The sequence below is a fragment of the Martes martes genome (assembly GCF_963455335.1).
Source record: "Martes martes genome assembly, chromosome: 2".
NCBI classification, from domain to species: domain Eukaryota; kingdom Metazoa; phylum Chordata; class Mammalia; order Carnivora; family Mustelidae; genus Martes; species Martes martes.
The window spans coordinates 168789708-168814618 of NC_137889.1; the positions used below are offsets into that span (position 1 = coordinate 168789708).

The window sequence follows — 24911 nt, forward strand, 5'->3', positions numbered from 1 at the left end:
ATTTTATGTTTCCATTTCCGATCTCCAAAATATATTGTAAATCAATAATTCTGTTTAAATTATTCCCAGTAAAATTATGTGACTGCTATTACCAATATTATTTAAAATTTTAGGAAACAAACATTAAATGTTTCTTTAAAGGAAGAGGAATCCACTATAGAAGAAAGTAATTTAAATGAACAATTGTCCAGAACATGAACACTCTTCTAAATCACTACTCTTTCAATTATAATAAGAAAAAACTAGGAAGCTGTGGAGAGTTCAAATACTAGGAAAACATTTTCTAGCCTCAGATTTATTTTAGCTGTATCCTCAAATAAATTCTCACATTTATTTTATTTATAAATTATCATAAATTCTTAACCTGTGTCTGTAGATTTTAGGGGGCATGAGTAAGCTTTAGGCAGTTTTTAAAACCTAGTGTATGGTTTCATATTTATTTTATCTCCTTAGAGATGATGCAGAGCCTTTACCAGATTCTCAAAGAGCCCCTGACTTCAAAAAAAAAAAAAAAAGTTGAAATTGACAGATATACTTTATGAATTATCTCCCTTAAACAAGGGGATAATCATCCCTATTTGTCCAAATAAAATAAAATATTCACAGCCATAGTTTTCCTGCAACGATCACACTCTTAGAAGACAATGGGGAGTAATGAAAAGAATCATTGCTTTGGGAATCAGATGGACTTAAATTTTATCTCCTGGTTTTTTTTTTTTTTTTACATGCTAGTTTTGTGACCCTGCTCAACTTGCTTCATTTCTCAGTCCTATTTTCTTCTTTTCAGAAATAACATAAACTTCCTGGGTATATTTGGTAAGGTCAAATGAGAAAGTCACATAAAGAGCCTAGCACCACACTCCTTTGCAGATGTTCAAGCTGAATTAATTGTGAGTGTGTAATTGATTCCACTCTCAACAACCCTCACTTTCTCTACCTCCCACGTGCTTCCAACCTTCACTTAACCCCTCTCCGCCATGACATATGATGCTCTTTTCAGGTGTACAGTACAATTTCCACAACTGAGTCTTCAATCTCAAGCAACTCATTTTGCTATTTTGACCTTATTTAACTCATCAATAAAATGAAGAGGTTGAGTTAGGTCAGCTGTGAGGTTCCTACAGGGCTGAGAATCTAATGAATTTTATAGATGTCATGGAAGCACATTCTGAGCTTGACAGACCCCATAGCTTTAAAGAATTACTGCCCCTGCAAAACAGGTACTTAAATTAGTTAATATGTAGTTGCCCATTTCACTTGAGAAAAAATTAACACTTCATATTCTCACATTCAGAAATGACTCAAAGCATCACCTAATGAGTCACTGCTGAACCACTCCCTCTAACACCTCCCTTAGGTGTTCCCTCCTTGGTGATTTCCTCTTTGTAGCACCCAAACCGATTGTGCTTGGCTTGCGTATTTATAAAGATGACTAGTCCTTTCAATCCTTCAGGCTAGAAAGCCATCAGGTCACTTAAAATATGTGTATCATAAACAAAACCTCGCTGGGAATCTGTTGTGATTCCTCCCTGGATAGCTTTCTGTAAGAAACCTATCTCGTCTAGTGTCCTTGTCCTAGTGTGTATAGACTTAAAGGAAAACAAGAGTAACATAAACCAATCTGATTACTTTAGCTGTGGGACTAGATCTCTTTGACTAAGGCTAGAGGAAACGGAAGTATTTACAGTTCTCTTTCCTCACTTCATCTGTCAGTCTTTTAGTGCACATAGTTTCCAAGGCACAGAAGAAAATTATTTTTCAAATTGTACAAGGCTGGGTCACTGTATTCTCTATTAAACAATTCAGAAATTATTTCTCATTTTTTTTGAAGTACCATCATTAAAGAATATACAAACAAACCAATGTACTGGGTAATTTTTCTTCCAACTTTACAGGTTCAGAATTATAAATAAATCAACTTCTCTGCAATTTCAACATTTTTTAAAAGATATCTATGTTAAAGGGCACTATAAAATTCAGTTCACTAAGAACAGAAAAATAGTTAAAACCTGATTAACCTACAAGTGGGTATTAGCACTCTATTTTGTATTGATTGATCCTCTCATTGACATTGCCAATATTTTAGCCATTTCACTGACAAGAAATGAAAAGTAGAAAGAAACTCAAGGTGGTAATTTTAATGTAGAGATGTAATTTATTGAGCATGAAATTTATGCTAACCTCCTATTATAAGTTTAAATATTTTATCTCATTCCGTCTTCAGACTTTTGTGAATTAGGTATTAGTTTTAGTTTGTAATGAATAAAGAAGCCAGTGGTTTGGAATGATTTGAGGATATTTTGTCAGAGTTTGGGCTTTTGTGCTAAATATAGATGGATTCAATTATTGATTCTATAGATCTACCATCAGTGTAATTTTCAACAAGTGAAATTTTCTAAGCCTCAGTTTCCCTATCTGTAAAAGGTGATGACAGTAGTACCTGTCTGACTCCCTAGTGAGGGTTAAATGAAACAATGTGGGGGCACCTGGCTGGCTCACTCAGTAGAACATGCGAACCGTGATCTGGGGGTTGCAAGTTTGAGCACCATGTCAGATAGAGAGATTACTGAAAAATAACAAAATTTAAAAAAAAAAAGAAACAATGCATAACCTAAAATCTGGTCCATAGAGAGAGCTAAAATATTGGCTATTTTCATAATAATTATTGATGTGTAAAGTCAAACAAATAATGACTGATCTCAAATTTTAATCAAATGTTTAAGACCCTAAAACCTTTGGCAAAGGTGATGGTTATAAAAAGCAAGAGTGCAAAAAATGGTCAAAATAAACTTTTGGATCAATTCTTCAAGGATTGTAAATATTTTGCTTCTAATTTTAATGATTAATCATATGTTCACAGTACTTTTGTACCTTTCTCTGGTTTTCTAAAAAACATAGTAAACATCATCTGATATAATGCATTTGGGTAATCCCAATACGAGAAATGTATTTATCCCCTCTCCTCAAAATTTAGTTAATGATTCAGGTATTAGTACTTGGTTTTTCAAGAAGCATTAACGATCTTCAGATTCATATTGTAAAATGAACAAAATGGAGAAATCAACCACCTAAATAATAATAGTAATGTCAACAGTAACAATAGTAATAATAGCTCATATATATAATACCTACTATGTTTCAAGCATAGCTTTTTAATTACTTAACATATACTAGTTTATTTAATTCTCACAGCCTTCTTATGAGACAGGTATTATTTTATTATAATCTTGCAGTCGAATAAACTAAGGCACAGAGAGGCTGAGTATCTTGCTAAAGGTTGCACAGTCAGTAAGTGGAAAAGTTGGGATTCACAGGAAGACAATGTGGCTCTAGAGCTTGAACTTATTTATATATTTGTTTTATATTTTATTTCATTTTTTAAAATTTTTTATTTAAATTATAGTTAGTTAACATATAGGGTAATATTGGTTTCAGGACTAGAATTTAGTGACTCATCACTTACTTAAGACAGTGCTCACCACAAGTGCCCTTCTTAACACCCATCTCCCATTTAAGCCCATCCCCTGCTCACCTCTCTCCATTAACCTCAGTTTGTTCTCTACAGTTAAGAGTCTCTTATGGTTTGTTTCCCTCTTTTTTTGCATTTAGCCATAAAGTACATAAGTAATTGGAAAAATTGTTTATTTTTTTCCTGCAGGTATTTTGATATGCTGAGTGATACCAGCCCCCAAGTGTCTTGTTACATTACGGCACCATCGTATATTCTACAACACCTAGAATGCCGGATAGTTAACAGCATGAGTTCTTTAATAGTGAGCGATAGTGAAGAGTTGGTCAGTAATGTCATCACTGTTGAATGTTCAGATATGGAAAAAAAAATTCCATTTCCAATATGCATTGCAATTCCATTTACTGCACGTTACAGGGGAAATTACAGAGACATCATGGTGAAAATGTCTGACATAAACCTTCAATCAAGTTACCTAACCCCAAATTCACTGGAAGGAATGAGAGGAAGTTGTAAGGTTGGTAAATCCTTGGCTACATATACATTTGCTATTTGACTCCTTTACTAAATATTACTAAGACTACCAGATTGTGTGTATCTATAATTATTCCATTGGTAAAAAATGGAAGGGTTAATTAGATTAACACCAGTGAGTCCACGAACTTTTTGCTATCTTTTTATCTTTATGGTCAAAGAGCAGAAATTATTGGCCAAACTTAAGAATGAAGAACTTGGGTCTAGGACCCAGCAACTGTTGTATTTTCACCTGGGAAACAAAATCAAAATCATGGCTTAATTAGCTTCATGCCTTAGACTACCAATAGACTAACATTTAAATGTGATGGACTCTCTGTCTAAATTTAAGAATGTTGGAATCCCCAGATAATACTAGCTTTATTTTTTATCATTCATGAGTTGGGAAAATATGTTAAAAAAAAAAGATGAACAATTGTGCGTGTACCTTGAGATAGTTTTTAAGTCTATAAATTGTGTTTTGTTCATACACAAGAGACAGTATATGTGGTAGTTAGGATGTGGGTTGTGGACGAAGATAAGCTGGGTTTGAAATCTGGTTCCTGTACTTCCGTGCTGTGTTAGTGTGGGTAAATTATGTAACCTTTCTATGACTCAATTTCTTTATCTGAAAAATGAATACAATAATAGTGTCCACCTGATAGGGTCATAGGGATTAAATTAATAAATGCACTTACAGAGATAAAAGGAAGCCTATAAACATGTGTTAGTAGTTAACAAATTACCATTTTTCATGGTCAACTTATTGTAGTAACTCTGAGTTTCTCTATGGTCACAAAATCATATGTTTTGAAAACAGGCTGTAACAGTTATTAAACTCAACATAGAGTTGATGGGAACTAAGGTTAAAGATTCTTCTGTGGGCCACTGAATTTATTTTTAAACAGAATATCTGACTTTTTAGCTTTATGAAAGTTGTCATTATTTGAAGACAAGGGCAAGGAATAAATATTTAAAATTCCACTAAATAAGGGGTGCCTGGGTGGCTCAGTGGGTTAAAGCCCCTGCCTTCGGCTCACGTCATGATCTCAGGGTCCTGGGATCGAGGCCCGCATCCGGCACTCTGATCAGCAGGGAGACTGCTTCCTCCTCTGTCTGCCTGCCTCTCTGCCTACTTGTGATCTCTCTCTGTGTGTGAAATAAATTAAAAAAAAATCTTAAAATAAAATAAAATTCCACTAAATAAGAAATTCTTTATAATATATCTCTTCTTTTTCTGATTTGTGTCTTTTTTGAGTTACAAACAAGGTTATACAGAAGAATATGAAAGCAAACCCTGTTCTAATTATTTATTCCAATTCATGTCACTATCATATTTTATATTTAGTCCAGGAAGACTATATGTCTAATAGTCTGGTCTGCATTGCCCTTGACTGTGGCTTTTTAATCTTAAACAGTCTGTGTGACTGTCATTATAAAAGCAAAAATGGTTGATAGTGCATGTGACTTTCACAAAATGGGCAGCAAAATGTTTTGTAAATGGATCATCAGTGCAAAAAGGAAAACAAAATAAGAGAACCATTGTCTACTGGAAAATATAAAAGCATATACTTTTTATAGTTTTCTAATGGTAGTTATCCCTATTTTTAGCTCAAAAATTTTTAAACTCTGGATTCCTTCCAAAATTTTGCGTGGTTCATAGGACATGTAAGAATTCTAATTCTGGAGTCAGATAAACAAACCATCATCAGAGTTCTGCTCCTGACACTCCCCTGCTTAAAAACACTTCCGGTTCCCAGCATCTGCCAAGTAGGCTCTGAATGTACAACCCACTATAAGTTCCGGGAAGACGTTTTTTTTACCTCGCACCATTTTCCCTTCAGCCAATTAACTACATTCATCACGCCCTGAATTTTCCCAACGACGGATTCATGAAGTGATATTGTGAAATGTCTTCCTTAGTTTTCAAATGACAGATTATTCTCCATTGTGACTGTCCCTGAAACGTGTGTGTGTGTGTGTGTGTGTGTGTGTGTGTGTGTGTGTGTGTCTGCATGATTATCCACTCAGGCTGGGGCGGAGCCAGGCTGGGGCGGAGCCCGGCTGGTGTTTGGGGAGACATGAATAGACCAAATGACTTTTAAATCTTCCTCTTCATTTTAAGCTTTGCTGATTATATGAGTAGATAATTTTATTTTCTTTTATGTACTCAGTTCCTTTTCTATGTGATAAAAAAGCTTGAATACGTGCCTGCATAGATGCATTACAAATTTAAATGTCACTATATAAAAATGAAACACAAATATCTATTTTCAGTCATTTGTTCCACTGCATGGAGAGAAATGGAGAAAATGAATTTACTAAGAGACTGTGAATTGTCAGAAGGAAGAATTTGTTGACAGAACAGGTGCTCTAGCTTTTGCATAAACTACCCAAATGATGACGTTTGGGATTCCCTAAAACAGTGTTGAATTTTCTGGCTAAAGGCCAATATTTAAAGTTTATTCTGGTAAAGGAAGAGAGGATTCCAAAAATAGTTAATATTTGTGAAAACACTACGTCTGATTGTCCATTCACTATACATTTCAGGGAGAATTTAATTTAAATTTAAAAATATATGTATTTCTCTCTTTTCTGTTGTGTAGTTCAAATTTGAGGAACTAATATCTACCTCTACTTCACCTCATGAGATGACCATCCCTTCGGAGTTAATGGAATCTTTCCCAACTGTGGAAGATTACAGGGATAGCAGATAGAGTACGTACAGCAGATCCTCCCAGAACTGTGCTGTGTTAATGTACTTTCATGTCCTCAATCCATACAGGGGACCTGTGCTGAAGTGAAAGTGTACAAGTTGGGTATCTTTTCTGTTGTGTCTTGTTTAAAGAAAGAGTCCTTCACAGTAACAAAGAAAGGCCTTACGCTTAAGCCAAGCATGGATTCCCGAGTGTCCTTAAATTATCCTCCAGGAGTTTTCAGCTCACCAGTGCTGGTACAATTAAAGGTAAATATTAAAAACTCATCAGTTTCTTTTCATAGATTTTTTGGGTCAGTAAACTTGATCCAAAAAGGCTAAAGAAGATACAGCTTTTTAACATACCAGTAAATGAATTCTTCTCTTACGCTTTTAATGACCTAGCATACTAAAAACTCATCAGTTTCTTTTCATAGATTTTTTGGGTCAGTAAACTTGATCCAAAAAGGCTAAAGAAGATACAGCTTTTTAACATACCAGTAAATGAATTCTTCTCTTACGCTTTTAATGACCTAGCATACAGTGTTATTAGTGATAAAGTGATAATTTAGAGCATAGCGAATCTCATTCTAAAATAAATCCCTGCTATATTTGAAAACTTTCTTAACTACTTTCGTGAGTGTTTGTATGTCTCCTTAATGTTATTTCTTGACAAAAACATATGTTGAGTATCTATGATAAAACTGATGCCAGACATTGGGACGTTTATGAGTCAAGATTTGCATCTGAGAGGATGACAAATAGGAGGCTAATCAATTAAAATATTTATAATTATGAATATTTCATTATACTTAATTATAAAACAGCCCTTTTTTGGAATGAGGATTTAAAATATACAAACACTATTTGCAAGGTATACACAAGATGTAATGGAACGTGGTTGCACGTTTTAGAAGATACACTTTCTCCATATTTCTTGTCCTTACAGCCTGACTCTTCCCCCTTGCTTGCCTGTTTCTCTCAGTTATTGTAAGTGGTTAGCAAGAAAGAAAAAGTAGGGGAAAACCATATTATGAGCAATTTATTCGTAAATATTTTTCATAAACTTGAAATTTTAGAATCATGCTAGCTATTTTTATTAGCCATTCTTATGTGATAGGAAACAAATAAATATAGTCTTGTTTTTCTAGTTTCTGAAGATCACTTGATCTAACAACAGTTCTAATTAGAAATTATGTAAAATGTCTATTTTGTTTCCTAGGTCATTTTGTTGCCTACAATTAAGAGTGTTTCTCGGTTATTTATAACATAGGACAGGGAACCTAGATTTCAGAAAGACTTTGTAAAAAGGGGAGCAAATGCTGTGTTTTTTTTATAAATTAATGCAGTGTTGATTCTATCAACAATGCACAAAGAAGTATATAAAACTAGGTTCTATCAAATTTTCAGAAAATTGGTTTAGTAATGTGTTGATATTTTGCATCTTTTGCTATTAAAATATATGAATATATGTATTATTTCCTTGTATAGGTTCAGCCAGTTGACCCATCATTAGTGGCATATCTAAAAACACAGCAAGATACTTCTTACCCGATAGTATCCACAAGCCCTCTGATCCATGTTAAGCACCCATCAATACATCCTTTCCAGAAGCCAGTCACTGTATTCCTACCTTGTGCTCCACAACCTGATAAAAAGACCCTTGGGTCTGAGATAGATCGTAAAAGAACAGCTAGTGCCACGACCAATAGGATCATACCTTTATACCTCAACCGGTGAGTTAAATCTTACTATCTCTGACTTGATGATAAACAAAGAAATGTAAATAATTGAAAAATGTAATTTTATGTCACATATTTAAATATCAGTATTAAAATATTATGAAACATTTTGAGGTGCCTGGGTGGCTCAGTGGGTTAAGCCTCTGCCTCTGGCTTGGGTGGTGATCTCAGGGTCCTGGTATCGAGCCCCGCATCTGACTCTCTGCTCAGCAGGGAACCTGCTCCCCCCACCCCCAACTGCCTGCCTCTCTGCCTACTTGTGATCTCTCTCGGTCAAATAAAAAAATACATAAAAATCTTGAAAAAAATATTATGAAACATTGTAATATAGAAATAAAATACTGTGGATTCATAAAATATAATAATTTTAGCTGTAACATGCCCAAATGTGTGCTATGTGATAAGGCTGATACAGAGGAAGTAAAATTAAATCTTGCTTTCAAAGAAATTGTGGTTCTGTTGATTATAAAGATGTGGTATAGTGATTTTAATTTCTATATTTAAGAGTGTTCTGTAAATGTCAGAAAAGAATTAACCTGAACCTTTCCAAAACAAATTAAATTTGAGTCTGTTTTTCCTATATAGGTAGATTCTTTCCTAATTTTTATAATTAAAATCCCCACTGGTAAGAAAAATATGCATATTGAGTTACTAGCCAGAAATGAAATTCAAAAGGACAGGTTAACAACAAATAGGGTACACGCAGAATAATCCTGATCTTAATTCTTATCCTTTCATTTAATACTTATTTTCTTTTCCTAATGAAAAATGTAGAAGGGAATTTCCTACTCTTCAGTTCTGAAGGAAAAGGGTTTTGTTTTCCTCTGAAAAACTGGAAGAGGGAGAAACAACTTCAGACACTTAATTGAAATGCTAACTACTATTCATTAAGAAGCTTCTGTGTGCCAGGATTCCTGTGTATATCTTCTTATCCAATCTACCCACCATCTTATTTTCTTTTCTTTTCTTTTTTTTTTAAAGATGTTATTTATTTATTTGACAGATGGAGAGCACAAGTAGGCAGAGAGGCGGGCAGAGAGAGAGGAGGAAGCAGGCTCCCCGCCGAGCAGAGAGCCCAATGCGGGGCTCGATCCCAGGACCCTGAGATCATGACCTGAGCCGAAGGCAGAAGCTTTAACCCACTGAGCCACCCAGGCGCCCCCCACCATCTTATTTTCCTTTTATTAGAGAGAAGATTGAAACTCAGTATGAGTAAGAACTTGTACAAGTATCTGTATCTACCAAGTGGTGTAATCTTGGATGCACCCACATATCTCTAGATCTACTCATGACTCTGAGTAGCTCTCATTTATTTAGTTTGAGGCTGCAAGGCTGGAAATTAAGAAGAGGATTATTTGTCCTTTCCCACCATGTTTACAATTTAGGGTACTGGCAATAGTAAAACATCAGGTTATGGCTGGGAGAAGAAATTAAACTTTCCCTCATGTTAGATCAGTGAGAGAGGGCATAAAAATATATATGTGATCCAGTGATATGTACTTTTGCTACTTGATAAATATATATATAATATGTTTAATATATCTATATATGAATATAATAATTATTATATAAGATATAATAAATATAATATTTAATAATATTTAATAAATTTATGTAATAAACATACCATAATAAATATAATATAATAAATATAATTATTATATTTATATTCTATATATATGCATATATATATACACACACACACACACAAACAGTTGTAGTTTAGTTAAGCCACATTCCTGTGTATCATGGTAAAGTAAGATTTAAAACCAGAAATATCCTGGAGCTTCCAATTTAAAATGTACATTCTAATAGATTAAGACATTCTCTTTTAGACATTCCCTGAAATACATATATATATATTCATAAAGACAAGAACTTAATTCTTAAAATGGATTTTACCAGTAACCTGTTGCTAGAATCTGGTATTTCTACTGTATATAGAGGATGGATGGCAAAGGATTGATAAAAAATAATTTGTGACTGATACATACTTTCCATCATAAAACAAAACTGCTCCATTTGCAAGAAAGATGATAGAAAAATAATTTGTCTGTCCTTGGTTGTCTATTCCCATAGTTTGAGAAATATAAATTTATCTCTGTAATACACAGACAATCATTTTTGGGAACTGATTACATCAGTGTTCCTTTGCTCCTCTTTTGCTATGCTTCCACATCCCTCAGAAATGACAGAGTGGAATGCAGAGAGAAATTAGAGACAGCATTTTTCATTGTCAAAACTGAAATTCCCATAAGTATAGGGATAAGAATAGAGACAATCCGAGCCCTAGTAGAAATCATGCAGACATTGGCACATTTTCATACACTTAATTGATTCAAAACACTTAAAATCCAGTTATCCCAGGTAGGAAAAGATGACACGTGGTAATCCAGATAAATGATCGTCAGTAAAAATGATTAGACACTGAAAATTGATTTCTAAATTATGCACATGGATCTGCTCTCCAGATCTAAATCTCTTAAAGAGATTCAAGTGGTTGCCAAACTGGAAGTGTGTGGATGAATATTTATTCAAGATTAAGGAAAAAAGCCCTATATGGTTTCTTAAGGGGGAGAAAAAAACTTAATACCAATCAAAAAGATTCCAAAAGCAGAACAAAACCACAAAAATCAAATTATAGAAATAAGGAAGGAGAACATCATCCTGACATTTCACAGTAACTTGAATAATGAGAATCCCAGTTCCCTGGAGAGTATTATGGGAATCTATTTTGGAAACTTAGTAGTATCCAGTAAGCAAAATTTCTGAGAGGCAGAAAGCCATCAGGATACACCAGAGCAAGATGAGGACACAGGATGAGATACAAAGATAACAAGCAGAGATGAAAAGGGACCCAGGTATGATAAGGAATCATTTGAAGTGATGTCACCTAGTAATTATGGGTAGCATCAAAGGAACAACCAAAACAACCATAAAAGAAGCAATAATCAAAGGCATAGTTGAATTTAATTTCTTCATGTTGATTAAAGCCTTGAGTTAGAAAGTGCTGATTGATTACTAGACACAATTATGAAAAAGAAAAAAAATAACAATACTTTCATAGGCATGACTTGGGAAATGGAAATGTACACTTAAAGAAAACATAATTCTATAACAATCCACTCAGCAGAAACAGATTAAGTAAAAAGGAATAAGATTATTCTTGTCTCAGTCTCATTCATAAAAGCAAAAAGCAGAGAGGAAAAGTTGATAGGGCAAAGGATAACCCAAAAAACCCAAACAAACAAGAAAACAGCACAGGGGTATTAAAGAGAAAAGATGATTAAATAAAATAAGTGGTTACTTTAAATAGATATAAATAGGTTAAACATAATCTATACTATTGTTCATCTTATACAAATCTTTAGTACTTTTAATTTCATCTATGCTATATTTGAGGTGATTTCCTTAGATTTGTCATGTATTTTACCATTTTTAAAATATTTTAGTATTCTTGGGGCGCCTGGGTGGCTCAGTGGGTTAAAGCCTCTGCCTTCAGCTCAGGTCATGATCCCGGGGTCCTGGGATCGAGCCCCGCATTGGGCTCTCCACTCGGCGGGGAGCCTGCTTCCTCCTCTCTCTCTGCCTACCTCTCTGCCTGCTTGTGATCTCTGTCTGTCAAATAAATAAATAAATAAATCTTTAAAAAAAAATAAAATAAAATATTTTAGTATTTTTAAAATCAGTTGTTTCAACTATTCATCTCATTGTAATACTCATTTTTGAAAGGCTATTGCTATATTTTAAAAATCATTTTCCACGATGCTTTGTTTTTCATTAAGCTTTCCATTTCTTTCTTTATCCCCTTAATCATTGTAAACATACTCATTTTATGGTTTCATTCAGATTATTCTATCACCTACTTACTAACATGTTTACCATTATCTAATAGCATGGTATAATCCAGAACATTGTCTATAATGCTGATTCTCTCCTTAGAAATTCATTTCCGAGTATTGATTATGATTTTTAGTCAGATCAACTTTTCTTCTCCCCTTCCCTCCTGCCCAGAGCTGCTTTGCGTGTTTGTTGATTTCTTGAGCCCATGTTCTAAGAGAGTTTGGTTGTTTTTGTTGTTTCTCATTTCATGACCACTGCTGCCCTTTTGGGATTCCAGTTTTATGACTGAGTTAGTTCCAGCTAGTAGCTAGAGGCTGCATATAATGTGCCTGATAATATGTTCAGCTCCAGCTGAATTCACCTGGTGTGAATGCATAGTTGGTGGGGCAGCGTGTGTGTATGGAGAAGACTGATGACCGTGGAAGTATCCATAGAATGAATTGCTCATGTTCCCTAGGGAGAGAAGAGAATTCTAGCTTTTTGAGATTTTTTTAAAAAGATTTTATTTATTTATTTGAGGGAGAGAGCGTGAGCATGAGTTGGGGGGGGGATGGGGAGTGGCAGAAGGAAATGAAGAAGCAGACTTGCTGCTGAGCAGGGGGCCCTCTGGGGCTCTATCTCAGGACTTGGAGATCATGACTTGAGACAAAGGCAGCCGCTTAACCTACTGAGCCACCCAGTGCCCCTAGTTTTTGAGATTTTGTTAATTTCCATACCTAAGGGATTTCCTTTCTGGCTTTTGAGTTCTTCTACCTTGCTCTCTGTGTGTCTGTGTGTTTAAGAGAGAGTTTTTGTCCAGCATTTCTTTTTTTTTTTTTTAAAGATTTTATTTATTTATTTGACAGACAGAGATCACAAGTAGGCAGAGAGGCAGGCAGAGAGAGAGGGGGAAAGCAGGCTACCCGCTCAGCAGAGAGCCCAATGCAGGGCTCAATCCCAGGACCCTGGGATGATGACCTGAGCCGAAGGCAGAGGCTTTAACCCACTGAGCCACCCAGGTGCCCCTGTCCAGCATTTCTATGTAGCAGGAAGATGACCATTTGTCATCAATTCAATTGGCCAAAGTGCAGATTTCTTTTTTTCCCCCCCTCTGTTTCTTTGCCCTGGTATATGCGCTCTCTGCTAGAAAATCCTTTTACTATCCAGGTTTACATGAAGAACTCTGGTTTATTCTGCAAGTGGTAGTTCAACTCTTTCCTTATCTGTCAAGACATTCTAAAATCTCCAGGAAGGACTGATTTTTTCTCTCTTTGTGTCAGTCCCATTCTTTCTGCACATCCTATATCATACCATAGTATTATTAAATTCTCTTTTCCATTTAGCATCACTCAACGCAAGTACAACATAGTAGGTGCTCAATAAATGTTGCATGAGTTAAATAAATTAATGAATAAATTTGTGGAAATATAAATAGTATTAGTAATCCTTCTATTTTTTTAACAATATTAAATTAGTATTTTATAATATGCTCTGTTGTTATTAGCGCTAGATGTGGTAGATGCATTTTCTCTATCCAGTGGAACACAAAACAATAAAATGGGGGTCACCTGGGTGGCTCAGTCATTAAGTGTCTGTCTTTGGCTAAGGTCTCAGGGTCCTGGGATTGAGCCCTGCATCGGGCTCCCTGCTCAGTGGGGAAGACTGCTTCTCCTTTTCCCACTACCCCTGCTTGTATTCTGTCTCACTGTCTCTCTGCCAAATAAATAAATAAAATCTTAAAAAACAGCAACAACAATAAAATGGAACCCCATACCAGCTGTTTGTTTAACATTCTTTCATCAAAGGGTGAAAATAGGTGAACATTTTCTGTGGAAATAGGAACACAATGAAGCACTCCATACCTCATAAAATTAAAAAGATAAAAGCTAGTTGAGGCCAAAACATAATCTAAATAATAAGAATTAAATGTCTTTATTACACCATATTCCTTTATGTCTGAATGATTTCTGGGAAAAAGTCATATAATTATGAACCAGAAAAGATATCTTGACAGTGATGAAAGGTGACATTAACTTATTAAATAAAAGTTTATTCCATATTATATTAAAAACATTTTAGAGAGTCAAATGGGAAAACATTTTTGTTCATGAAAAATGCTATTTCTGCATAATGTTATTGGTTTTAAGATGATCTTGTTCAAATGTAACATGTGAGTCATATATGAGAATATTTGTGAAATAGGTATGTCATATCACATAAGAATAAAATAGACCAGTTGGTAAAACTACCATGTAACTTAAGAAATCAAAAAGAGATAATCCCCCAGAATAGCCGACACAGGAGAAGAACAGAGTTGGAAGAGGAGCACTACCTGATTTTGAGATTTACCTTATAACTGTAGTAATCAACACAGTGTGGTACTGGGGAAAGAATAGGCGAATAGATCAACAGAACCCAATAGAGAGCCCAGAAATAGATCCACATATATATAGTTAACTTATATTTGACAAAGGAAAAAGGCAATGCAATGGAGAAGACAGTCTTCTGAAGAAACAGTGCTAGAACAAGTAGATGTCCACCTGCAAAAAACAATGAATCTAGACACAGACCTTACACTATTCACAAAAATTAACCCAACATGGATTATAGACATAATAATAATTATGGACATAAATGTAAAATGCAAAACTAAAAAACTCCTAGAAGATAACGTAAGTGAAAACTTAGATGACTTGGGTATGGCGATGACTTTTAGATACAACACCAAATGCATGATTCCTGATAGAAATAATTCATATGCTGGACTTCATGAAATTAAAAATTTCTGCTCTGGGAAAGAATATCAAGAAAATAAAATGAGTCACAGATTGGGAAAAAATATTTTCAAAAGACAAATCTGATAAAGGACTGTTTTCCAAAATATACAAAGAACCTTAAAACTTAACAATAAGAAACATAAAACCTAATTAAAAAATGGTCCAAAAACCTTAAGAAATACCTCATCAAAGAAGATATACAGTTGGCAAATAAGAATCTGAAAAGATGTTCTATGTATGTCATCACTGAGATGCAAATTAAAGCAAAAATGATACATCAATACACATCTTAATGGATGGCCAAAATCCAGAATACCGACAACCTTAAATACTGGTGAGGATGTGGAGCAGCAGGAATTCTTATTCATTGCTGGTGGGAATTCAAAATAGTACAGCTGGAAAACTGTTGGTTTCTTACAAAACTAAACATACTCTTCTCCTAAGCACTTCTTGTTATTTATCCAGAAGAGTTGAAAACATGTCAACACAAACACCTGCATAATTTATTCATAATTTATTTATTCATCATTGTCAAACCTGGAAGCAACCAAGATATCCCTCAGTGGGTGAATGGATAGATAACATCCACAATAGAAAATTACTCAGTACCAAAAAGAAATGAGCTGTGAAGCCAAAAAAGACATGGAGGAATTTTTAAATGTATATTACTAAGTGAAAGAAGTCGGTCTGAAAAGTCTACATGATACGTACTGTATGACGTTTTGGAAAAGGCAAAACCATGGAGACAGTAAAAAGATCAGCATTTGTCAGAGGTTGGAGTGAAAGAGGGACAAATAGGCAGAGTACAGAAGATTCTTAGGGAGGTGAAAATACTCTGCATGATAATACGATGATGGGTACATGTCATTCTCCATTTGTCCGAACCTATAGAATATATAACACAAAGAGTGAATCCTCAGGTAGACTATGGACTTTGGATAATTATGCTGTGTAAGTGTAAGTCCATGAATTATAACAAAGGTGCCGCTTTGATGGGGGATATTCATAGTATATTAGATATGCATATGCAGGGGTAGGAGATAAATAGGGAATCTCTGTACCTTCCTTTCAATTTTGCTGTAAGCCTAAAACTGCTATAGATAAAAAGGATTTAAAAAAAAGGAACTATCCTTGAAAAGTTCCCAGCAATGTCTATTTCTACTTGTGGAACATTGGAACAGATCTTTTTTTTTTTTTTTTTTATCTTGGGAAAAATCTTCTGAGTATCTTTTAATTTTTTGGCATTAAGGCATTTATCTCAGAACAATGTATTGGGGGCACTGTTAGACCTGAGAAGGGCAGTCTGGAGTGCACATCTGCTGCTTTGTCTACCCAGACACTTTATTTTTTGGGGGAATTGTATTACAAAATCTGGAAATTGTTCTTTCCATCTATGTGAACGTAATGGGATTTTTCATGTTTTTCTATGTCCCTGTTAATTATAATTGAACACTTGAACATAAATAGGCCAATTATAATTCCCTTAATGCCTGGAATTTTGATACAGAAAAGTCCTTAAGAAATAGCAAGGTCAATTATTCTTGAATAAACAAATTGATTTAATAAAGGTTGATTATGTTTTAAGGATCTCTTAATACATCAGAATGTCTCGTGGAGTGTGAGCAGGTGCTATTCACTATTAGGCAATACTAGATATGAAAGTTTGCTAATAGCATATATACAAGGAAGGGTTTATTTGCAGAGTTGTCAGGAACAGCTGGGATAAGCAAGGATGCTGCCAAATCATTTAATTTCAGGATGAGGTATATGCATTATCACATTAAAGTCTAAATTTGAAGTGATGGATGTATTAACTAGCTTTACTATAATAATCATTTTACAACATATACATGCATTAAATCATCACATTATACACCTTCTACAATATGTCAGTTACATCTCAATAAAGCTGGAAAAAATGAAATCTAATTTTGATCTTTATATCATTAAGGATTTTCTTATTTTTATTTTAAGTGTCAGAAAAGGAAACTCAAATTTTTAAGGAGAAAGAAATTCTTTGGTTCATGTAAATAAAGTCTGGGGATATGTTTATCTTTACATTTCCTCTTAACCCAGAAAGTACCTAGTCTCTCTCTTCTCTTTCTGCCTTTCTCTGTGCCAATTCCATTCTCTGACATTCTCTTGTTCCTCATGCTGGCGATAGCTACATCTTGATAATCCAGTGGAAATGGGGAAATTTCCCCATGGATATGCATAAAGGCCCTGAGAATTATTCTTACTCCAAATCAATTACAAACCCATCCCTGAACAGATCACTGGGACCAGAAGGATGATGCACTATACAGAGCAGGCTAGGTTAGGTTATGGCATATTAACAAAAACCTGAATTCCCAAGGGCCGGTTATAATCTTTATATCTTACACATGTTGTGTTGTCATCAAAGGCAGGCTGCTCCTTGGTTATCCTTACTCTAGGACTCTGGCTGAAAGGCAGCCACTTTCTGGCTGCTGTCAAGTAGCAGAAGAAAAAGCTTTGGCTAGATTCACATGAGCAATTAAAAGCTTGGTCTCCAAGTGACATTCACCGTTCATTAACCACAATTAGTCATATGGCCCCACTCAACCACAGGGGACAGGAAGTGCAGTTCACTCTGGAAAATGGCATGGAGGTTCTTCAAAAAGTTGAAAATACAATTACACTGTGACCCAGGAATGCACTACTGGATATTTACCCGAAAGATACAAATGTAGTGATCCGAAGGGTCATCTGCACCCCAGTGTTTATAGTAACAATGTCCACAATAGCCAAACCATGGAAAGAGCCCAGATGTCCTTTTACAGATGAATGGATAAAGAAGATGTGATATATATATATATATATATAGAGAGAGAGAGAGAGAGAGAGAGAGACACATACATATGCAATGGAATATTATGCAACCCTCAAAAATGAAATCTTGCCGTTTGCAACAACATGGATGGAACTACAGTGTATTATGTAAGCGAAATAAGTCAATCAGAGAAAGACAATTATCATATGAGCTCACTGATATCTGGAATTGGAGAAATAAGGCAGAGGATTATAGGGGAAGAGAGGAAAAAAATGAAACAGGACGAAACCAGAGAGGTAGACAAACCGTAAGAGACTCTTAATCATAGGAAACAAACTGAGGGTGGCTGGAGGGCTGTGGGGTGGAGGGGTGGGGTAACTGGGAGATGGACGTTGGGGAGAGTATGTGTTGCAATGGGCACTGGGCATTACATAAGACTGACGAATCACAACCTAGCATCCCTGAAATGAATAAATTATATGTTAATTGATTGAATTTAAATTTAAAAATAATTTTTAAAAAGGAAGGGCAGTCCTATCATATGATCAGAATGGGGGAAAACTGGATTTTTTGCCAAACTGTATTAATGAATGCCAAATGCACTATTTAGCTCAGGTTTTACATCCACCTTGACCTGGGAGTAGCACCATTTCCACTACAGTGAAGAATCTATAGGTCCCCACAAAAATTTAAGGCATTGGTAGAAAAAAAAGTAAGAATTGTCATAAGAAAAAGAAATCAATAATACATTTCTTTAAGGCAGTTTCTAGTAAATGGTCAAAGTTTTGGATTCACTTTGAGTGTATCTTCCTGTGTTAATAAATTATTAACTTCGAAGGATTACAAAATTCACTGTATTTGTAGTTTTAAAACAAAACCCAAAAACTAAATGCTATTTCTTCACTATCTTCCTTAGTTTAAACTAGTCGATTCCCTGAAGGAATCAGAAGAGTCTAAAGTTTTCAGAGTGGACATTTTAAATATGATTTAGTTCCTAATTTATGTCATAAGACAGCTCAACTTGTAACACTAAGGTAGATTTAATGCCATAACTAATTCTTTTTTTTTTTAAGGTTTTATTTATTTATTTGAGAGAGAGTGAGTGAGAGAGAGCATGAGAGCAGAGTAGGGACAGAGGGAGAAGCAGACTCCCCTCTGAGCAGGGAACCTCATGCAGGGCTCGATCCTGGGACTTGGGATCATGACCTGAGCCGAAGGCAGGTGCTTAACCGGCTGAGTCACCAGACACCCCCCACCGTAACTAATTCTATTCACAAATAAAGATGTGGGATTCACACTTGGGTCTTCATTCTTAGTAGCTGTCTAAAATTGTTCTGAAACCCTCATGAGTAGTAGCATCATTAGACCATTTTCCCTACTCCAAGATGGTCAGTATCAAGGACTTCTTCCTCAGTGAGTAATATAAACCCATTTAAGTGAATTCAGGAAAAGAAAAGTTTATTGTAAGACTATCCATTCCATCTCTAGGACTACATGAATTCTTTCACTGTGATTTTTCTCCTTTCTCTTTTAGCATCTCCTCTATTTTTCCTTTCTTACTAATCTCTGTGCTTATTATTTTCATAATCCAGGGCAGTGCAGCTAAAAGACAACACAAGTTATAATCTCTGAGCCTCTTAGACAAATTCTGAAGAAAAAGGATAAAATTTTTTTCAGTGCTGAAAATTGGTCTACTGTGAGTCTGTCCAGCTCTGGCTGAAGGAAGGTAGCCCATGATACATACAACTGCCCCTTTTAGGGGATCTGAGTGGAGCAGGTTAAAAAGGAAGGAGCACTGTACAAGAAAGCTAATTTCTATGTCTGCTGTAGGAAGTAGGATGGGAATTTTTTTTTTTTTACGATGAGAATATTAATGGCATTAATGCTTAGTTCAATTATAAGTGCTTTATAAATACTGATTTCATTCCATGATGTAGATACTGATGTTACTCTCATACTATGAATAAGGAAACGGTGATACAGAGAGAACAAATATCTTGCCCATGGTTAGATGATAAGATGCAGATTCACCTAGGATTTGAAAGTAGAAAGCCTTGCTCCCAAGTCTGTGATCTTACCTATCAGGCACCTCTATTAATCTTGGCTCTCCTAAGGCATCTGTACTTACCAGCAAGTTTATTCATGCTTTGGGGTTTTCCCTTAACTCTTTTGTTAGTAATAAAATGCTTCTCATTCTCCAAAGCTTATCACAAATATTAACCTTTCCACTTTGCAAGCTTCCCTGAGCCTTTCCTTCTGCTTTAAGCCATCCTGCACATTCCCTTAATTACCACACTGATCACCTTGTCCTGTATTTGGATAATACTGTAATCCTGTGAGCTTCTGCAAAGCAAGGGCTGTATATTTCTTATCTTTGTATTCCTGGTGCCTGGCATAATTACTGGCCCATAGAATACCACAATGTATTGTTATTGAATTATTCGCTTAATGAAAGAATGAATGCCTAAAATAAGATTTATGCCATGCAAATTTTACCAGTCTTTCTTCTGCTACCATTATATAGGACAAAAAGCGCTTCCCTAAGAAAACCTGGGAACAATGCCTGTGAACCTTTGAAACTACTGGGATTCAGAGCCCGAGACGGTGATTGGTTTGTTCTGGATGATGTGGTGGTGAGAAACATGCAGAGTGGCTTGGTAGCATTTGAATTGTGTGAGCATTTAGAGAGGTAATACAATGGTAATCACTAAAAGTTGATGATACTATATCCTGATGATTTACAATTGATATTTATAGAAACGGAACTATAGGATTAAATTTTTTATTCTTCAAATAAGAGTATCAATAGTTCTTCAGAGTGTGCTTCAAACGTCGGCCGGGATTGATATGAATACGCTGCCTATAATTTCATTCATGAGAGTTTCATCAGTGCTTTTGGAAAGCCCTCATAACTTAGACGTATTGTTTAAGGTTTCTCTTAACTCCCAAATGGTTTCAAAATAGCACCTTTATTTATGAAATTCCATAAAGACAGTAATTTGCTGTTCCTACTATGCTCATCTCGTAACTGTGTATATATAAACTGAATTCGTTATTTCTGTGTCCTCATTTTGCTTTCTCATTTCCATGTTTTCTAGACAGTTCATTATGAAAAGGGTTTTAGACAGTTTTAAAGCTCGTGAGGAGCAGACACTCGTAAAGAGAAGGCAATCCTATGGCTAAAGATAGCTTTTATTTTAAAATGGAAGATCTTACATCTACAATTGTCTTGGGTCAGAAACAGAGTCTAAGATGAGAATTTATTGATTTATTGAGGGAGAACTCTTAGGTGAATCTTGTAAGGGAATGAAAGAAATAAGTAGGGCAAAGGAATAAGATCGGAAAACCTCTGGTTTCAGTAGAAGTTTTACCTCAGCCTGATACCTCAGGGAAGCTCTGGAGCGCGAGGACCGAGAAAGATGGCTTTGTACCTCTGCATCGGTCAGTCCTTGTCTGTGGGTGCAGGGATGTTCTGGCTGAGGGGGCTCCTGTAGGGTAATTCTCTGGAGAAGAGTCGGGGGAAATGTGTGAAAGGGCAGTGGTCCAGCCCAGAGAAAGGCGTATTTATTAGTCTGCCAGGCTGCCCTAATACAGTCCCACAAACTAGGTGGCTTTGACAACAGGAATGTATTGGCTCATCATTCTAGAGGCTAGAAGTCCAAGATCAAGTTGTTAGCAAGTTTCCTTCCTTCTGAGGACTGTGAGGAAGGATCTGTTTCAGGCCTCTTTCCTTGGCTTGTAGATGGTCATTGTCATGTTCACATGGCTTTCCCTGTGTATGCATATTTCTATGTCCAGATTTCCCCTTTTTATGATACCAGTCATATTGGGTTAGGATATATCTACTGACCTCACGTTAACTTGATTACCTCTGTCAAGACCCTACCTCCAAATAAAGTCACTTTCTAAGGTACTGGGGGTTAGGCCTCCAACACATGAATTTAGGTAGAGGGGATAAAATTCAACGCACAACAGGGTCCATTCATAACCATCCTTACCACACAGAGACAGAGATAAAATGTTTAATACCCACTTAATTATGACCTGTATTCTTTGTCCCATTGGTAGTAAATGGATGATCTTGATTATCTTTCTCTTCTATAGTTTGAAGTAATACTCTTTGGTAATGCTAGTTAAAATATAATTTAGAATATGCTGCCATATTTAGAGCTGATCTGAGACTGGACAATTGCTTCATCTATGAACATCTGTTTAGAACTTGGTTTGGTTTGAACGGTTCCCGGGCTGCCAAGAGTTGCATTAACGTCATTCACGAATCTAACTATTGGGTTTTCAGCATGCTTGATTTTGAAGAATGTTGAATGGGATTGGCTCTTTCCTTGGGTGTTATTTGTTATGAGTATATCTTTGACGTAGCAGGTGGCCCTTACATCATGCCTCTTTGCTCCCATGCAGGTTTGTTGTGCTTCATCTTTCTTCCAATGTGGAAAACAGCCATTTGGTTTCTTTCGTGAAAACTCTGGAGGAAGCCACACTCAGCACCACTGCCTGTGCCGTACTGTGCCACCAGAAAGACAACCCCCGGAGAGTAGTTATCCTTGTGGTGCCCTCTAAAGATTTAAGCCAGGTGCTTCGGGGCTTGCGCTTGGAAGCGTTCAGTGGTCCCCCGGAGCCATCGCGTCCCTTCCAAGTAAAAGAAGGAGACCAGCTTCTTTTAAGATTTACTGGAAATATCTTTGCTTCAAGTAAGTATAAAGACACCTTGTTGTACTCTCTATGGGCTAACAGCTGCAAACTTCAGAAAGAATTTGTTCAACTTGTAGGACTAAGGACACTTCCAGAAAACCGAGAGGAGGCTTTTAAAAAGTGGGAAGAGGAAAAAACTTATTTGCTTCTTCCTTCCCGGTCTCTTCTCTTATGAGGGGATGAATGATCCTTACAGACAGACTCTAAGTGACATTCTTCTAGGAATAGTCTTCTCCAGGATTACTGAGTTCAAGCTAGAATTATCTCTCTCATGCAACAGGGCAGTTACCTCCTAAATGCTCCTCTGTTTCCACTATTAGCCATGTGAAATCTAATTCCACATAGGAACAATAGTGACCTTTTAGAACTATAAATCATACTTTATTGCCCCATCATTAAAACCTTACAGTTATCTCTTAATTTACTTAAAATAATAACTAAACTCTTTCTGATGTACTACGAAGAATCTAATCTGGGATCAGTGGATTCCCAAGAGATGTGTGCATAGAACTATATTCCAGTATAATTATCTTATTTATACTTCCACTTACTTCATTTTATATATTTAAAAGACTACTCCGAGAAGCAATCAACAGGTTTCACCAAGTTCCAAAAGAGTCCATGGCACAAAAGTGGTTAAGGACCTCTCTGATCTAGATGACACCCTGCTTACCTCTCACCCTCATATTTATCTGGTGCTCTTTTGCTTCCATTATAAATCTTACCACAACTTGAAATTATTTTATTTATTCACTTATTTTTCATTCATATACTTGTGTTCTTCACTGGAATGTAAATTTCATGAGGCTGATGACTTTGTCTTTCCATGTACCCTTGAGCCTGGTACATTGAGAGTCTGGTACATCAAGAGCTTTCAATAGGTATGCAGTGAATGAGTAAATATATGACAATACTAAGAAAAACAAACAGTGCAAATGAATATGAGAGGTTTCAGGATAATGGGGGAGAAGTGAGGTAGATAAGAAAAAGAGGTAAAAACATAGACCAGTGGAACAGAGTAGAGAGCCCAGATATGGTCAAATAATCTTCAACAAAGCGGGAAAAAATATACATTGGAAAAAGGACAGTCTCTTCAATAAATGGTGCTGGGAAAATTGGACAGCTATATGTAGAAGAATGAGACTCAACCATTTTCTTACACCATACACAAAGATAAACTTGAAATGGATAAAAGACCTCAACGTGATGCAGGAATCTATCAAAATCCTAGAGGAAAGCATAGGCAATAACCTTTTGACATCAGCCACAGCAACTTCTTTCAGGACCTGTCTCCAAAGGCAATGGAAACAAAAGTGAAAATGAACTTTCAGGACTCCATCAAGATCAAAAGCTTCTGCACAGCAAGGGAAACAGTCAACAAAACAAAGAGGCAACCCACGGAAGGGGAGAAGATATTTGCAAATGACACTACAGACCAAGGGCTGATATCCAAGATCTATAAAGAACTCCTCAAGCTCAACACACACAGAACAGATAATCATGTCAAAAAATGGGCAGAAGACATGAATAGACACTTCTCCAAAGAAGACATACAAATGGCTAACAGGCACGTGAAAAAATGTTCTTCATCGTTAACCATCATGGAGATTCATATCAAAACCACATTGAGATACAACCTTACACCAGTTAGAATGGCCAAAATTAACAAGACAGTAAAAAACAAGTGTTGGAGGGGATGTGGAGAAAGGGGAACCCTCTTACACTGTTGGTGGGAATGCAATTTGGTGCAGTCGCTTTGGAAAACAGTGTGCAGATTCCTTAAGAAATTAAAAATAGAGCTATCCTGTGACCCTGCAATTGCACTACTGGGTATTTACCCCAAATATACAGATGTAGTGAAAATTAGGGACACCTGTACCCCAATGTTCAGCAGCAATGGCCACAGTTGCCAAACTGTGGAAAGAACCAAGATGCCCTTCAACGGATGAATGGATAAAGAAGATGTGGTCCATATATACAATGGAGTATTATGCCTCCATCAGAAAGGATGAATACCCAACTTTTACATCAACATAGATGGGACTGGAAGAGATTATGCTGAGTGAAATAAACCAAGCAGAAAGAGTCAAGTATCATATGGTTTCACTTACTTGTGGAGCATAAGGAATAACACGGAGGACATGGGGAGATGGAGAGGAGAAGTGAGATGGGGGAAATCGGAGGGGGAGACAAACCATGAGAGACTGTGGACTCTAAGAAACAAACTGAGGGTTTTGGAGGGGAGGGGGTGGGGGGATGGGTGAGCCTGGTGGTGAGTATTAAGGAGGGCACGGATTACATGGGGAGCACTGGGTGTGGTGTGTAAACAATGAATGCTGGAACACTGAAAAGAAATAAAATAAAATAATAAAATAAAATAGAATAAAAATAAATA

At 36.0% G+C, this 24911-nt stretch overlaps 1 protein-coding gene across 1 annotated transcript in view; it reads left to right on the forward strand.

Moving 5' to 3' along the window:
* The window catches only part of DTHD1 (death domain containing 1), a gene marked incomplete at its 5' end in the record, with an annotated part of 66661 nt that overhangs the window by 2973 nt on the left and 38777 nt on the right, over positions 1-24911 (forward strand). The window contains 5 exons of the mRNA XM_080795459.1: positions 3659-3986; positions 6768-6947; positions 8169-8413; positions 20334-20498; positions 22226-22515. Coding sequence (XP_080651585.1) covers positions 3659-3986; positions 6768-6947; positions 8169-8413; positions 20334-20498; positions 22226-22515 — 1208 coding nt within the window. The remainder of the gene's footprint in view (positions 1-3658; positions 3987-6767; positions 6948-8168; positions 8414-20333; positions 20499-22225; positions 22516-24911) is intronic.